Source organism: Triticum dicoccoides, chromosome 6B (assembly GCF_002162155.2).
Source record: "Triticum dicoccoides isolate Atlit2015 ecotype Zavitan chromosome 6B, WEW_v2.0, whole genome shotgun sequence".
Taxonomy (NCBI): Eukaryota; Viridiplantae; Streptophyta; class Magnoliopsida; order Poales; family Poaceae; genus Triticum; species Triticum dicoccoides.
In genome coordinates this window covers 12461649-12479935 of record NC_041391.1, presented here as the reverse complement: position 1 = coordinate 12479935, position 18287 = coordinate 12461649, and the positions used below count along the sequence as shown (strand labels likewise).

The 18287-nt window shown below is 44.4% G+C and overlaps 1 protein-coding gene across 1 annotated transcript in view; it reads left to right on the top strand.

Moving 5' to 3' along the window:
• Positions 1-3682, top strand: part of LOC119326088 (two-component response regulator ORR25-like) — a 6943-nt gene extending 3261 nt beyond the window's left edge. Inside the window, exon 4 of the mRNA XM_037599798.1 lies at positions 3293-3682. Within this exon, the coding sequence (XP_037455695.1) occupies positions 3293-3450 (158 nt within the window). The 3' untranslated portion in view covers positions 3451-3682. The remainder of the gene's footprint in view (positions 1-3292) is intronic.
• The last annotated feature ends 14605 nt before the right edge of the window (positions 3683-18287 follow it).

Genomic DNA, 18287 nt, shown 5'->3' with positions numbered 1-18287 from the left:
GGATATGTTCCTTGTGAACAACGATGGGTGCTCGATCATGCCGGACTCTGCCGTCACCTGCATCCCCTCTCACACCTTCGGGCACATCCCTATTCGTCATCATCACTACTACGACGGTTCCATGTGCTACCATCTTCTGGTTCAGTGGGCAATGGGTTGGGTACCTTGTTTTCAATGTGGTTGCCACTGTGGCAGCGCCCCTGACCTATAGCCGACCAATTGTCTCGGGTTGCATCTGAAGCGGATCCGGAGTGGGCTTAAGATTTTTCAAAGAAGCTCAAATACCGCGATGTCATCCTCAAGAACTATCACATCACGACCCTTTTCCTCGATCACCTAAAGGAGAAAGATGGTCTCCCTAACCCTAAATTCCTCTTGAACTCTCCCTTGTGAAACACTCCCTTGCCCCCCATGAACACCGTTGTGTAGATTTTTTGTGGTATAGGAGCAAGATATGCTTTTGCAAACTCGAAGATGGGAACTTTAACTTCTTCCATGCCCATGCGTCAGCCCAATTCTGCAACAAGCAGATCGTATGCCTCGATCGTAATGGGGTCAAGCACCGCGCCCATCGTGAAACGGAATGCACCCTTCATGACTTCTACCATCCGCTCCCGTGCACGAAGATATCAGTTCACGGCAACATTAACCTCCAGCTCCGCATGACACACACACTCTTGGATGCCTTCCAGGCGGTGTTGCTTGTGTATCCGCTCTCTGCCTCTGAGCTCAAGGCAGTTGTCTTTGGATGAAGCCTGACACTACTCCAAGCCCTAATGGGTATTGTCCGATCTTCCTCAAGCATGCCTATGGTCACTTCACCCCAATCTTACCACTCTCACAAAATGGTTCTACAAACAGGAGGCTGATTATCCGGCATCAACATATCCTTCATTTCCCTCCTGCTCAAGGTGGACACTCCCACTTCTCTGACAAATATTTGTCGCATCTCATTGCAAAACTGCCCCCCCCCCTCGAAGATGTTGTCGTGAGTCATGATGTCTCACCAGGAGCCGCACATTCCTTTCCTTGTGCATTTTCAGCAGCCATGCTTTCTCTGCGGGCGATGGATCTTTGAAAATTCCATCATCACCGTGAAGCTCGTGCAATGCTTCCATAAGTACAGTGTGTCGGAGGTGGTGCTCAAGCTTCACTTCAAAAAGCATTAGATTCCATGTCTTAGGTGGCAATAGTGGTTTCCCTTCCCTCAGACGAAGGTGGATTTAGGACCACAACATGTCGAGTCGGTCTGTAGTCATCATCAATGGTGTCCCCAGCAATTGCATCACTACCGAAATGGGCTCCATCGAGGGATCCCTTGTCCCCTACCTCTTAATCCTAGTTGCGTATGTTCTCTAGTGCCTCATCCTCACCATTGGTGACAACGGTGTCCGCCAAACACCCCCTCGTCCCCTTATTGTTGTGCCAAGTGCTGCTATATTTGGATGACATCTTCACGACAATCACTGGCCTCACCCTCAGCTTTTCCAAGTGCACATTCATTCCTCTCAATGTCGCATCAGAGATTGCCGAACAACTGGACTCGGTGTTTGGTTGTCTAGTGTCCAGCTTCCTGCAACAGTACTTGGGCCTCCGCTCTCCATCCAAAGCTCGGATCATCGACCTCATCCCTCTCATTTCACATGTACACAAATGGCTCACTAGGTTGTCTGGCACACCACTTTCCTCAGCTAGCAAGGGTAATTTTGTCGAAGCCATCCTCATTGCCCTACCAACCTACACCATGGGTTTCTATAGCTTATTGAAGGCCGGCATGCCGCCTCTGTGAAGAGATAGCAATCGATTTTCTAGGAACATGACACCAGTGTACCTGGTGCCAAGTGCAATATCGTCTGGATGGAGATCTACAAGCCGTGGAGATGTGAAGCACATGGCTTTCTGGTGGGGTGAAAAGACTTTGGAGTCTCGTTTCCCCGTTCTCTACTCGCACTTCATCGCCCCCAAAGCATGCATTGTGACTTTCCTTTTGTGCATTGAAGACCACCGACTAACTAGTCTCTCTGCGGTCATGCACACCGAGATTGGCAACCTGCGTGATGAGTTGGGGAAGATATCACCCTCATCTAAGGTGTCGGATCGTCGCATCATGCACCCCTCCAGTGCCTCGTTCATGGCACATATGGTGTAATAATTAAGCATGGTGATGCATGTTGTGGACACCATCGCCCCCCATGATCTAGCATAGCTACGCCCTCATAAATGTAAATTCTTACTTTGGTTCTTCCATCATCAGCAACTACCCATCTCCACCACCGCCACAACATTTACACTCTAGCATATGTATTCTATTGTAGTGAAGAAACCCTGAAGCATCTGCTTCAGGCATGCATCCACGCCCATGCCATTTGAGCACTGAATGTGCCTATTGCCACCACACTGGAGGTGGTGTGCCTTATCAGCACCCTCGACCTCATGGATCACCCTCGCCTATACCCCATAGTCTGCCTTGCCATCCTGAGGAACATTTGGGAGAGCCAGAATGCCAAGATGTTCGCGACCAGCATGCTCCCTTTTCTATTGTTATGGGGAAAATCGACATTAATGTCCTGTTGTGTTTGTGGTGATGCTCACTTATGATCTATTAATCGATATTATAATTTTGGGTGTTGGGCTTTGCTGCCTTGCCCTGGTGCGCCTTTCATTGCCTTGGTTGTTGCTTGCTTGTCAATGGCCTAAAACCGTGTAGCTCTAATGTTCTGCCATGATTACGGCTAATGAAAATGTTCATTTGGGCTTTCCCCCTAGTGACCTTTCGAATGATAATCATATCAAATATCTTCTGTTTAGTTAAAAATTCAATTATTTATATGAACTACTCTAATTCTCAAACAAGGCACGTCTAATTATATATGTTAGTGATCTCTTCTTGCAAGCCACAATAACTAGTTTTTCAAGACAATCACAAGGTAGAAAGGATCCCAATCATAATATATTACTTCAAAGGCATTACAACACCAGACCCTTGACATCTCTTTCGGGAGGTCACTGGTCAGGATACATAGGTTGTGACCTTACAGTACAGTGCTCTTTTATGGTACCCTATAATGAATATATGCCATTCAATCATGGAGATCAAACTTCCCAATGCGATGTATATTGGTGGAATAGTTGGATTAGAAGTAGAGAAAGCACTGCTCATTCGTGGCAAGCATTATACGTAATTTGAGCGCAGTTTGGGAATATCCTAGTTTTTGGCCCGCTAACTGATCGAGGTGACACACCCATTCTACTTCTTCTTAGGTTTTGATAGAGGGTTGCCTCTTTTTCGTAGATGAGGAGCTTGTCGTCATCAAGGAGGAGAAAGTATCTCATTCCGCAATGACACATGGAGATGACGTACATGACATGTGCCAAGGGAGTCACGACCGCCATGATGTGGTTCAGAGTGCTTTCACCACTCTTGGTGACCAATGGCCTCTTTGGTGGTGACTTCAGTGGAGCTGCTAAGTGGCTGCTGCAAAGGACCTGCTACACCTGCATCAACATAACAAGCGACAAGCTCAACGACGATGTCTATGATCATGAGTTCGATTCATCCATTGACTTGTTAGTAAGCATAGGATCAAATTTCTGGAGAATTATACATTAGAATTCCCCTTTGTAGATTGGCTATGTTCAATTCAAGTTCAAAATTTTAGTTGTATATTAATGCATGCTTGAAATTCAGCGATGGCTTGGTAGTTGTGGCAGCTGTCACCTGGAAGAAATTTTTGATGCCACATATTATCTACATTGCAATAATACAGCTAGAGCTTAGATAATTGAACCCCCGATCAATAACAAGGTCATGAACTTGCAACACGATTGTGACGTCACGGATGTGCCAGCCTATGAAATTGACTGGATCATAGACATGCGACATTGCAGGGGTGAGGGCAACTAGACGAGCACAGTGGGAGCTAAATGAATAGAGCAAACCAGCATGAGGAGGATGAAAAGAGGAGATTGAGGTTTTGCCCATGTATGTATAATATAGGATGAAATATTGCCCATTAGGCCCTTACAAACAAAGAAATTTGTTTTCTATGAAAAATAGGGAAGTACTATATTGCCCTAATAAATCAATGATGGGATTAGATGTGTACCGCTCTATTCCTAGCAGTAGGGGTATGGTAAAAAATCTCGTAAAATCATGCAGATGTTACAACTTTACATATGGATAAAATTAAGGAGGGATGAGGTTGTGCATGACAAAGCATTTCCTAGACGATGAGCATGGCAGCCACCACCACAAGAACAATCACATGCGGTGCAGGGAGGTGCTTTGTATGTATCATCGAAGAACAAAGATCAAAGATGATGCAAGAGACCACACCTAGAACAAGAAACTCATCACAATGCAACGAATATCGCCGTTGGATGGACTTGAGCTTGCACAACAGCACATAGATGTTCTTGAAGACAATATAGGAACAATAAATTTGAACACGATGACACCGTGCAGCACCGCCTCTCGACTCCAATATTATGAGATCGGTGAGCACGGAGACCAATGTCAATGCTTGAGTTGGGATTCCTTCCACTCGAAGCCATGGACAATAGTATCATGAGTAGAACAAGTTCATGTGTCAGCGGCAATGAACCATGAAACGGTGGAACCTGGGCAAGAGTGGGAAGGTGTAGCTCCATTAGCACATCTCAAAGGTGGCTATTGATTCTATGGTGATACCGTTGAGTTTGGCTCACACACATAAGGAGTATATGAAGGGACATGGGAAATTCTATATAGTGGCAGACGTGTTGAGTTTGACCCTCTATACTTTTGTTGGGCGACTATTAGTTGGTTAACAGTTAACATGAGTTTTCTTACCACCTTTTGGTGGTGCCACGATGTACCAACTTTCAATACCTAAATCAGATATCTCTTCAAGATCTGTCTTGTATTCATAGATGTACCATTGTTATGAATGCTCCTCCCAAAGTCTTGTAGCCCATATGATTCCACTTTTAGACCATTTCTATACACATAATTTAGTTTCAAAGAATTCAATATATTTATTCACCATGGATCCATCATTTCAAAACACACATAGTTTTCTACCATATTTTGGATGGTACGATAAGGTACCAGAAGTCTAGTACATACTCGCCTAAAATAGATACCTCTTAAGGATACACCTTCAGTTGGAGTACACTACTATCATATATGAACTTTGACCCTTAATCGAGTTTCCCATATATCCACACTCAGAGGCCCATTCTACCAACACAAGAAGCTCCCTCCAAAAGTATTCGACGTGTTACAATCAGCATGGCCCAAAATGGTTCATGCAGGGGAGTAAACAGGTGTCAGTACATCGAGGAAAGCTTGTAGTATATTATGTCATACATGTTTAAGTTCATATATCTCAAGATATTACTGGTGTGTGATGGTTAATTACTCATGTTCCGTAGCTTCTAAAAGTTCCTGTGATCTTGTACTCACCTAAGTCAACATTGGCTTGATCTCCTCGGGGCAAGCATACACAACATCCCACTCTTGTCCTAGTATGTTCATTGTAATGGAATTTAATAATCCAATATCTATCATTTGGCTTTATCATGGAAAACTTTTCGCATGAATGCACTTTCATTATACTACTAATCAAGTACATTCAGAACCAATAATATACACTTATTACAACTCCTCCATCAATTGGAATATCAAAAACAAATTGCTACAAAATTTCTCTATCTATCACATTTCATCTACATTCCCATGGCCAAACTATGAATAAATAGAAAATTGGCTTCACTAAAAACAGTCACTCACTAGCTTCGACAAGGAGGCTCACACATGGGAGACGATGACCAAGTTACATCAAATAAAAGACTAAAATGTCCGAGTATACAATCCAATGGTCTTCAAATATCATTAAGTCGCTAATGTTACCAAGGCTATGCTAGTCGGTAACTTATGAAAGTGTCTACCACCTACAACAATTGCAATGACACACTTGGGGTAAGCTGGGGGGTAGTTGACTTGATTATCCTAGCTTTCTTCAGTGACAAGTCTCTATCAAACCTCTACTATCTGCCCCCCCCCCCACCTTGCCGAGGCAATCACTATGTAATGAATACGAACTTTCTACCATATTTGGGTGGTACAATGAGCTACTAATAATATAGCTAGAACATATCAATAAGAATATACACCTCTTACCATTATCCCATTATCATACACTCCTATTTCGAAACTTTGACTAAACATACAAATAGATTAACCTACCCTACTTAAATAATACATAAGGTTTTGTCTTATGTTTGTTTATTTCATCATCCCACTCCACCCCCTTTTCCAGTTTTGACAATTTTTCTCACCTATTTTCCTTGAAATGTCTCAAATGTCCACGCCTTACTAGCTTACCAAGTAAAATAATGTTTTCTACGCTAAGTCAATACGTAGTGACATAATTGCCATTCAAAGTTTTTTTCTGTATTGACATCAACAATAAAATGACATATAGATCATGAAGAATATATACAAATATTTCTACAACATTGTGATGCACGACCTTACTGTAAATTACTTTGTGAAATTAAAAAGCTTTAACACATTGGTCTCAACAGGCATGTATCATGCATGAGAACAATGGAGATCATTATGTCAAATAAAGTCCTAGAACACTAAATGTGGTGACCCATGTTACCACAGCTATGCTAGTCTGACAACTTGTAAAGCATCTACGACCTCTTCATCACCTATATCGACAATACAAGTGACACGCTTGGAGTGAGAAAAGGCAGCTTCCTTGCTTGCACCACTTTGTTCATTGACAACCCATTGAGGCTTCATTATATTTCATCCAACTTTTCCACAAAAAGTGTTGGTTAGAGTAGGCTCAGTTATATATTATGTGTATGTGGTACCATGAGTTATCAATAATATACTATTGTTCACAAGAAATGGATGTCTTGTTAAGATCTTCTATTTTATAAGAATGTATACATAAAGGATATGGACTTTTCCCTTCTATCATTTCACACCCTATGTTCCCGCATTTGGGACATGTCAAATCTCATGTGGAGGTTTTCCTAAAAGTACTCAACTTGTTGGCTTCAGTATGGCTCCAACAGTTTATGCACGAGAGGTGGCAGATAGCATTACATCGAACAAAGGCAGGGGCACGCGTGTGGTATCATATCATGGTTCACTTATATTGGGAAGTCATTTATGTTCTAGTTTACATGCCATTCTACACCTTCTTAAAGTGTCAATCCTTGCCTAAGTCAACAATTCGAGTGATACCCTTGATGTGAGCCAAGGCAGCTACCCTATATGTAATACTTTCTTCATTTCCATGGGAGCAGAGTCTCTAGTGTCTATCCTCCATGTCTCTCATAGAGAGAGTTTACATATAAATACTCAAAATTCTACCATGTTTCGGTTAAAACATGACGCACCATTAGTTCAATGCATTCTCTTCTAAAATAGATACCGCTTCAAGATCTACCGATGGCGAGAATTGAGCAAGAATTGTTATGAACTTTGTCCTTTGTTCATGGCAACCATGATTCTACCTTTGAACTACGTATAATATCGCAAGTAGATTCATCTAACAAGCACTATGCATTGGTTTCGACAAATCCTAAAGGTTCCCATATGAGATACTTTAGGAGGCATGACGTTGAACCATGGGTTATGGAGATCGTGTGATGGTATGTAGGCCTCAAAAAGCCTCTCATGTTGCCTATGCCAGTTCAGTTGCTCATAAGAAGTTTCTACGTACTCTTCCTCACCAAGGTCGACCATGGCAATGAATCCCCATGGGTGAGCTTGGGAAACTGCCCTACTTTTCCTACTTTCTTCATTGAAAAGGGAGTCGAGATTACAATATCTATCCTCCGACTTCTAGATACTGAGCAATGAGTGGCGAACACATAATTTATACCATATTGAGTACCAAGACTAGAATGGTTGAATGCCCTCTCACCCAAAAATAGATACATCTTTAAGATCAACCATTTTTAAATATAAGTAGGGTTGTAAGACACCAATTTCTTCAATCTTGTTACCATATGTGTTCGTCCTTCTAGACCACACCTAAACACATGTGGCTCCGTCTAAAATGATTTGACAGGATGGCGTCAGCCAGCCAGGCAAATTGCATCTGAGAGGTGTCATCCCCAAATATGGAAAATCATTGATTGTAGCACTACGAATTACATGTTGGTTCACGTGGGGTAGTGGACGCACAATGGAGTTAGCAAAAATGTTGTGTTTGTGTATGTTTGATACAGATTTAGAGAGGATAACTTCGTTTGGGGTTTATGCTTGCAAATGGATTTTGCACATAGCTATTGTAAGGGGGGAGAGAGAGGGGGGGAGGGAGGGAGGGAGAGATGGAGGGAAAGGGGTAGATAGAGAGAGAATGTCCAAAAACATTATAGCTAATTAGCTATATATTTGTATCACAAACACACCTAGGCAATTCAGTTTACCCAAATACAAAATAGGTCTAGTTATGTAGAACATTTTGACCCTTTAATTACCCCCTGTGTATACGCAAGCTAAATTATCTCGTATTTCACAGGATTTATTCATTTTTTAACAGAAAAGTTTTTATTTTTTCCCCATGTATAACTTATCATCTGCAAGTCAATTAATGCATAACAAATTCATTGCTTCTATATCTTTGTCATTTTTTAAGCCTATATTTGGACAAATATAGATAAATATGATAACACATAACATGCATATGTACCTCTCTATATCACATTATAAACGAAATGATATTGTGATTCTATGAACGCTTGAATGTGTTGAGTAACGTAGCAGAAATCAAAAAAATTCTACGCAACACCAAGATCAATCTATGGAGTAATCTAGCAACGAGGGAAGGGGAGTGCATCTACATACCCTTGTAGATCGCTAAGCTGAAGCGTTACAAGAACGCGGATGAAGAATTCGTACTCGCAGCGATTCAGATCGCGGTTGATTCCGATCTAAGCACCGAACAACAGTGCCTCCGCGTTCAACACACGTACAGCCCAGGGACGTCTCCTCCTTCGTGATCCAGCAAGGGGAGAGGAGAAGTTCAGGGAGAACTCCGACAGCACGACGGCATGGTGGTGATGGAGCTCGTGGTTCTCCAGCAGGGCTTCGCCAAGCACTACGGAGGAGGAGGAGGTGTTGGAGGAGGGAGAGGGCTGCGCCAGGGGAAGGGTGCGGCTGCCCTCTCTCTCTCTCACTATATACATGGGGAAGGGAGGAGGGGGAGGCGCCCTAGGGTTCCCTAGGGGAGGGGCGGCGGCCATAGGGGAAACCCTAGATGGGTTTTGGCGCCCCCACCCCTAGGAAACTTGCCCCCAAAGCCGGGAGGGGTGGCACCCCCACCTCTCCAGGTTACGTGAGATGGGGTGGGAGGGGCGCTCAGCCCCTTAGTGGGCTGATGTGCCCTCTCCCCTTGGCCCATAAGGCCCCCCAAAGCTTGCCGGGGCCTCCGAAACCCCTTTCGGACACGATGGTCATCACCTGGTACCCCCGGAACAATTCCAGACTCCAATACCCTTCGTCCAGTATACCGATCTTCACCTCCGGACCATTCCGGAGCTCCTCGTCATGTCCGGGATCTCATCCGGGACTCCGAACAACCTTTGGTAACCACATACTATTTCCCATAACAACTCTAGCGTCACCGAACCTTAAGTGTGTAGACCCTACGGGTTCGGGAATCATGCAGACATGACCGAGACAGCTCTCTGGCCAATAACCAACAGCGGGATCTGGATACCCATGTTGGCTCCCACATGTTCCACGATGATCTCATCGGATGAACCATGATGTCAAGGATTCAAGCAATCCCGTATGCAATTCCCTTTGTCTAGCGGTATTGTACTTGCCCGAGATTCGATCGTCGGTATGCCGATACCTTGTTCAATCTCGTTACCGGCAAGTCTCTTTACTCGTTCTGTAACACATCATCCCGTGATCAACCCCTTGGTCACATTGTGCACATTATGATGATGTCCTACCGAGTGGGCCCAGAGATACTTCTCCGTCACACGGAGTGACAAATCCCAGTCTCGATTCGTGCCAACCCAACAGACACTTTTGGAGATACCCGTAGTGCACCTTTATAGCCACCCAGTTACGTTGTGACGTTTGGTACACCCAAAGCACTCCTACGGTATCCGGCATTTGCACAATCTCATGGTCTAAGGAAATGATACTTGACATTAGAAAAGCTTTAGCATACGAACTACATGATCTCTGTGCTAGGCTTAGGATTGGGTCTTGTCCATCACATCATTGTCCTAATGATGTGATCCCGTTATCAACGACATCCAATGTCCATGGTCAGGAAACCGTAACCATCTATTGATCAACGAGCTAGTCAACTAGAGGCTTACTAGGGACATGGTGTTGTCTATGTATCCACACATGTATCTGAGTTTCCTATCAATACAATTACAGCATGGATAATAAATGATTATCATGAACAATGAAATATAATAATAATAACTAATTTATTATTGCCTCTAGGGCATATTTCCAACAGAATGTTGCTGAAAGATTTTAGTTATCCCTGTGCAATTGCAAATTTTAATATTTTAATTTTATTATAACAAATTGAGGTATAGCGCGCTAAATGAGCTAAATAGTGCTAAATGGCTTAGCGTGATGCCCCATCAAATGATATAGTGTCGTTATAGCGCCGAGATAGCGTGCTATTTAAAACTATGATCCCTTCACTTATGTAATACTCGTTGCATGATTTATTTGAATTAGTTGCCCTGCTCTGATCATTTAGATGCTTTCTCCTTACAATTGGCATGTATAGTCAAGGGAATTTTTAGGGTGAACTTAGTATGATAGACCTGAAATAAATAAAGCGCATTTTTGTGATTTTTCTATCTTTCTAAGATCTAGCCACTTATATTTTTTCCTTTTCTAATACAGAAGACACGCCAAACAATATAAGAGAATTTTTGGAGATTGACGGTATATATGTAACTACAGCTCAAGTCAGTAGCCATCTACAGGTAAGATTTAGACTACCTAGTTGATGTTCCTTTAATCTGAAACCAACTATCAGATCAATTTTTATATGATCATGACATAAATTATCAGAAATGGTATCCTAGTAATCAAGCACCAATTTATTGATGTTTTTACAATATTTGAAATTTCAGAAATACAGAAGCGACTGTCGTAAGGGTGGGCTATCAACCATGCCAAGCTCTAGGCCACCATATTCTAATAATACTTCCAAGAACTATTCAGAATCTCAAGAAAGTGAGGGAAGTTACAGATTCCAAATGAGGTCCCAGGGAGCAAGAGATATTAACCAAACCAGCTGGCTAAGCAGTGGTGCATCACATGTTGACTATGGCGTTCTTGGAAATGGGAACCACACAACTAATCTTGGTGCAGGTGCTGCTTATGGTCATGGTTATCATCATGGTAATGGCATTGGCGACATAACTGGTTATGATCATCATTATGGTACTGTCAGTGCTAATGATTATGGTCAGCATTATGGTAATGGCAATAATAAATCTTATGGTTATCCTCACGGTAATTCTAGTGATAGTAATTATGGTAATGGTAATGGTGGCCGTGGTGGAGTTATAACAAGTGGAAGCATGGTAAGTGTGTCATTGCCGTCCAACCTAGCACCACCAGTACAACATGGAATGCGTGGAGATGCTTCTGCTGGTCAGACCAGTGCAGTGCAGCCTCAAAACCTTGACTGTGTTTTTCTCAATTGGGGCAACACTAGCTCTGAAACAGCCGGCACATCAGGTGGAGGTGGTGTAGTGACAGACGGGACGATTCGTGGTCTAACTATGGAGGAATTTGAAAACCTTACGAAGCACTAGGTACGTACTGTTCTCTATATTTGCATGCATGGATGTTTTCGTTTCATTGTCCCTTTCAAAATTTCACCATTTTTCCTGTACCCTTGCTCCCCATTCCATCACAAAAATCTTTTGTACAGAGGCTTTTTACGGTACATTTTACTACTAGGGGGAGCAGCATTAGCCCCATCTTACCGTTTAGTTTCAAGGGGAGTTACATAAAGACCATTCACATCCATGTTCTTTTAATTCGGGATGCATTTTCACCCGAAACTGTTGGACTAATTGCTTCACAAGGGCCAATGTCTATCAGCCACCCTCATGATCACTGTTAGCTCCCTCTGCCACCCTAATCTGAGCTCATCATCCTTGCTGCCACCATGCCCCGTCGCTGTGATGTCTCTCTTGGCTCCTTTCACCTCCGTTCGTGTGTGTCTTTCCTTGGCAAGAGCATTGCTGCAATTTTTTTACTAACACATGTACCATGTGTGTGCATCTATGTAACATTTTAACATTATTTTGTTTTATCTGAATAATTATGCAGGTATTCAAGTGGATTAATGGGTCTTCAAATCATAAAAATGTAAGTCTTTGATTACTTTGTGTTAATATAAAATTTTCTATAGAAGGTACGCTGGGACCTACACATGATCTACGCACTACAAATACGTGTTTAAATTTTCAGTGAAGATGCTTTACAACGTCTGTGTGCAGCAGATTTCAGTATGATGGAATTACAATTCTTTTTACACTAATTTGTGAAGTAACTTTATCATGTAAAGGATGAAGCAATTAGAAATTATATTTACTGTTCTCCAAGCATGAAACACATTGTGTGTTACTTAATTGGCTCCAAATAACGGAAAAGGGGGATTGAGCACCGCTGAACAACAATTTTACCAATCATTAAGAGCTTTCATTATCTGCTCCTTAATCTGAAACTTGATAGCTCCCTCTACTGGAGTATGATAGGTTCAGTGTGTAGCCTGAACTTTTTCAGAATGCAGGGCTCGAGTAAAATTTAACTTCCTGTCAGATTTAGGCAACTTCTGAACTACTCATTATGTTTCTTGTAAAAATCATAAGTACAAGAAATTCAGAATTACTGACTGTTATCATTTATGTCAGATGACACTGTTAAATATGTATGCGTGTTCTATATTTCTGAATATTTTGATAATTTATTTATATGCAGTTAAGGGAGAAATTGATTGCACCAAGAGTTGTTGCATGAGTAATATTGGTGTTAAGTCCAAACATGAAGATGGTGACCTAGTGATGGACAAAGATGCAAGCTTACTGGATGCTCACCGCGAGAATTATTATCAGTTTTAAAAATTCTGTGATCATAGTATACTGTTGTTGGCTACTGTCGTGATTTTTGTTAAGTACTTTAGTGTTATTATAAATTTCTCTCAAAACAAAATATTTCAAAAATAAATATCATCCAGTCTCTATTTTGCAATCGTAGTGGATCTATAACAATCTTGGTTCATTCCACAACATTTCCGTATGTCTCAGATAAATAAAAAATAAATGTATGTTTAGTTTGATTTGCCTAGTAGATAAATATAGTTTTATAGCACTCTCTTATCTTGCACAAAATATAAAATAAGAACAACAACCATGGCCAGTACCTCATTCAATTCCTTACCATGGGCACCAACGAAGCAACATAGGTTTAGGCGATTATTCAAAATATTTATTTTCTCATGAACAAATATTCACATGAAAACAGGCAGCTGCAACACCTGTGAGGCTGTGAGAGTAATAAAATGCAACTGTTCGTCCTATTTTATGGGTACAACCCAAGGGTCGAAGTTGACCAATACTGCTCCCACAAATGAGCAGCATAGCAGCAGCATAGCACTGCTAGACAAGTAAGATCGCTGCCACCATTGGTAAAATTGCAAGATTGTGACAATAATTTCTGCAACATTAACAGGAACATGTAAAAAATGAATATGTACAATGAATTTCTTGATTTTACAAAATAAGTCTTACATTATTATTGCTCTTTTCTTAGTTTACCGGAAGCTGAGGAGTGATGTACCGACAAGAAACATGTCAAACAAAATGGTATAACAGGGAGAATTCTAAAAGTTGTACAGGAAACTACACCTAGAATATTGTCTAGGTACTGCCCTCATAGTGTAAATTTGGAAGTCAAATAGGTTAAAATATGCCTAACAGAAATAACACTGCTATGGCAGCCAAGTCGATAGGTGTTAGTTTTTCTTCAGAAAGTTCAGTAGTTTCAGATTTTCTCCAGTTTTCTGTTTGCGCACAAAGGGCACGATCATTGTGTGTCCCGTGCGAATAGTTAGGAAGCCAGCTGCACGACTTCCACTAGTAGAAAAGAGGGCTTTGGTCCAGGCCGGGTTAGCCCATTAGTCCCGGTTCAGTCCAGAACCGGGACCCATGGGGGCATTGGTCCCGGTTCGTGAGCCCAGGGGGCCGACCGGGCCACGTGGGCCATTTGTCCCGGTTCGTCTGGACCTTTTAGTCCCGGTTGGTGCCACGAACCGGGACTAAAGGGTGCGATGCCCATTAGTCCCGGTTCGTGGCACCAACCGGGACTAAAAGGTTAGACCTTTAGTCCCGGTTCGAGCCACCAACCGGTATTAATGGGGTTTGAGGCATTAGTACCGGTTCATGGCACGAACCGGTACTAAAGGTCCCATTTTCAAACTCTACCCCTCCCCCCCAGATCGCCTTTTCAGTTTTAAAAAAATAAAAGAAAATGATGGAAATGTCAAAAAAAATAAAAGAAAATAAGTTTCCCATGTGATATGTGGTCTAGTTGTTGGGAAAATTTGCAAATGTGAATTTCGACTTTATGTGCAAAATCTCTCTGGAATTTGTAAAAATGGGCATAACTTTTGCATACTAACTCGGATGAAAAAGTTTTTTTATATGAAAAATCATCTACTCAAAAAGTTACATCCTCAAAAACCTAACAGAAAAAAAGTTACGGGGCTTTTAAGATCTGGAGGCAAAAAATTCAAAAAATTTCAGTTTTTTTTGAATTTTTGTTAAATCTGGTCAAACTATTATTCAATAAGTATTAGTGTTACTAAATAATTATTCAAGAATATTAGTGTTACTAAATAATTATTTCAGTTTTTTTGAATTTTTGTCAAATCTTGTCAAACTGTGGTCAAACTATGGTCAAACTAATTATTCAAAAATATTAGTGTTACTAAATATTAGTGTTATTTTTTAGAACAATAGTTTCAAACTCAAACAGTGAAATGTGTGACTTCATGCTCAAACTAAATTCCTGAGGTTAATAGGATTGACATTTTACTATTGTCAGGAAAACAACAAGTGCAGACTTGAAACGAGGGAGAATAGAACCCGGAAGTTAAGCGTGCTCAGGCTGGAGTAGTGAGAGGATGGGTGACCGTCCGGGAAGTTAGATGATGAGGGGTGATTAGAGGTTAAATTCAGCAGTGATGAGGGGTGTTACCAACCGGGACTAAAGGTGGACCTCCAGGCAGCGGCCACGTGGAGAGCCTTTCGTCCCGGTTCGTGTAAGAACCGGGACTAAAGGGGGAGGCTTTAGTAACGACCCTTTAGTCTCTGTTCTTCTTCGTTTGTGTTCAGTGAAGGGACGAGAGTGAGAGAGGTAGGAGGTGCTCCAGCGAGCATCTCCGGCAACACTTGGCATCAGAGCTTCAGGTCGTGCATGGGACTGTGCCGTCCGGTGGCAACGGTTCGAACACCCGGCAGGGCTCGCAGACCCCTCCACGCACGAGAGCGGCGTCGCCGCCCGGGGCAGGAGCAGGAATCGCCGCTCCAGCTAGGTGGTGGTGAACTAGCAGGTAATCCGGAAGACGAGCTCCGTCGGAGTCTACCCCATGCTGATGCGCACCAACTACGCAGAATGGGCTCTGCTCATGAAGGTAAACATGCAGGCCGGGGGCTGGTGGGATGCCGTTGAAACCGGCGACGCACCTTTCTATGACGAACGCAAGGCCATGGCCGCGATCTTGCGAGCTCTCCGGCCGGACATGGGGAGTCCGATCGGCGCCAAGGCCACTGCCAAGGTGGCCTGGGAGGCGATCGCGTCTAGTAGTGTACTTGTGGTGAAAGAACGTTTTATGCATTGTAGGTTTTGCAGGTACTTGTTAATATGCCCATTTTTTACTAACTTGTTAGTTATATACATGCATCATCACAGATGGCCCCGAAGTTTCGTGGTAAGCGACAGAAGGGAAATAAGTACTATGCCACCATGAGGAAGGACAATGTCATCCGCGAACTTGGCCATTGGGACACCCAGGAGTTAGCAGCACGCGGTTATGATGCCATGATAGTAGAGTTCTTTCAGGAAGGGGCGAATCTGACCTTCCCTGAGTGTCGTGAGTTCATGATGTTCCTTGCGCCTGAGGACATGAGGATATGCACTAGGGTTGAGGAGGAGAGCAAAGAGGCCAAGATGCAGTTCTTCGACCCATTGGTGAGCGAGCTTGTGAGAGATTACAAACTCATGGAGGCCAACAAGATGAGGTTACTTCACTATGCAGCCAGGAAGATCGCAGAGGAGGATCCCATATACTGGGATGCCTTGGAGCGTGAGGAGGAGGGTCAGCAGGGGTGTCGTCATAGGTCGACTAGGCACGACCATGAGGCCGGTCCCTCTGGCCACTAGCTTAGCACGCGCTACTCAGCGCATGGGTGCCTCCCGCGTGCGCGAGGCGAACGCACAGCGGCTTCGACGCGAGTTCGAGGCATCTCGTTCTGTTCAAGGGAGACGATCGACGACTTCTCGATGCGCATCTTCACCCTCGCGGCAAACCTGCGCTCCCTCGGCGACAATGTTCAGGAGTCCAGCATCGTCACCAAGTTCCTGCATGTTGTTCCTCAACCGTACGCACAGGTTGCCATCGCCATCGAAACCATTCTCGATGTGAGAACCCTATTTTTGGACGAGGTCATGGGTCGCCTCCGTGTCGTGCAAGATCGGATCATCGACAACGCCACCGAGTCTTCCGGCGGCCGTCTGCTTCTCACCGAGGAGGACTAGGACGTACGAAAGGGATCGCTTCAGGGGTGTGGCGGATCGTCCTCCGACGGTGGGCGAGGAAACCCCCGGTGAGGCCGTGGGCGTGGCCGCGGTGGGTGTCATGGTGGCGGCCGCGGCGGCCCGCAGGGCGGACGTGGCGCCGGCTACGTCGACAAGAGCGGCGGAGATAAAGACACATGCCGCTACTGCGGCATCCAAGGGCACTGGGCCCGTGAATGCAAGAAGTAGCGCGAGGAAGCTCACCTTGCGCAGGCCGACGAGGATGCGGACCCGGTGTTCCTCTTGATGGAGACAGTGGGGATCACCGCGGTGGAGGCCCCTGCGGTCTCGACAGCAGGCCTCGACACTCCTGCACCGGTCCCCGTCTCCGCCACCATGGCAGGGACTCTGGCCACGGGGGAAGCGAGCACCTCACTCCCCGTCTTCCTCAACGAGCAGCAGGCGGAGATCACTCCCGGCGCTATCAACGCGTCGCGGCTGACCACCTGGTTCTTGGACACCGGTGCCTCAAACCATATGACCGGGGACTGCAGCGTATTCACCGAGCTGGATGAGAGCATCACCGGCACTATGCGGTTCGGCGATGGCTCGGCGGTGCAGATCCGAGGACGCGCGACGATCGCGTTCAAGGTGGACGAGTGCAGCGCGCCCTCACCGATGTCTACTTCATCCCACGTCTGAAGAGCAGTGTGGTGAGCCTGGGGCAGCTGGACGAGCTCGGCTGCAACATCCGTCTCCGCGGCGGGAACATGACGATCATTGATCCACGGCACAAGCTCCTGGTAAAGGTACACCATGCGTCAAATCGCCTGTACAAATTGGATATGACCCCATGTACCTCCCGCGTGTCTGTCGTTGCGTCATGATGGCGAGGCCTGGAAGTGGCATGGCCGCCTCAGTCACTTGCACTTCGAGGCGATCCAATGGATGGCGCGCGGCGGACTGGTCCGCGGCCTCCCTCTAGTCGAGCACACCGGCGAGCTCTGCGAGGCGTGCCTCGCCGGCAAGCAGTGGCGCGTCCCGTTCCCCTAGAAGGCCAAGTACAGAGCTGAGAAGCAGCTCGAACTTGTGCATGGGGACTTGTGCGGTCCCATCACGCCAGCAACACCCAGCGGCCGGCGTCACTTCACTAGTGGAGAAAAGCCTAGCTGCGGCGTGCCAAAAACAGCCTTGGTGGCGTGGACACCCGACGCCACCATTATGGCGCTACTGTTAAAAATAGTGTTGGCGTTCACACCTACACCATCAGTATTTTGGACGGTAATGGTGTGCCGCGTTGTCCACGCCAGTAGTATTAGTCATCAGTTGCGACGTCCATGTTTTGTCGATGCCAGTAATTTGATTTTCAAATTTGAAATAAAAGCTGTACATCAGCGATTTTCAGCCAAAATGATAGCATAATCCAGTTTAAGAACAGTCAATAAATCAATTATAAATAGACCCAATGACA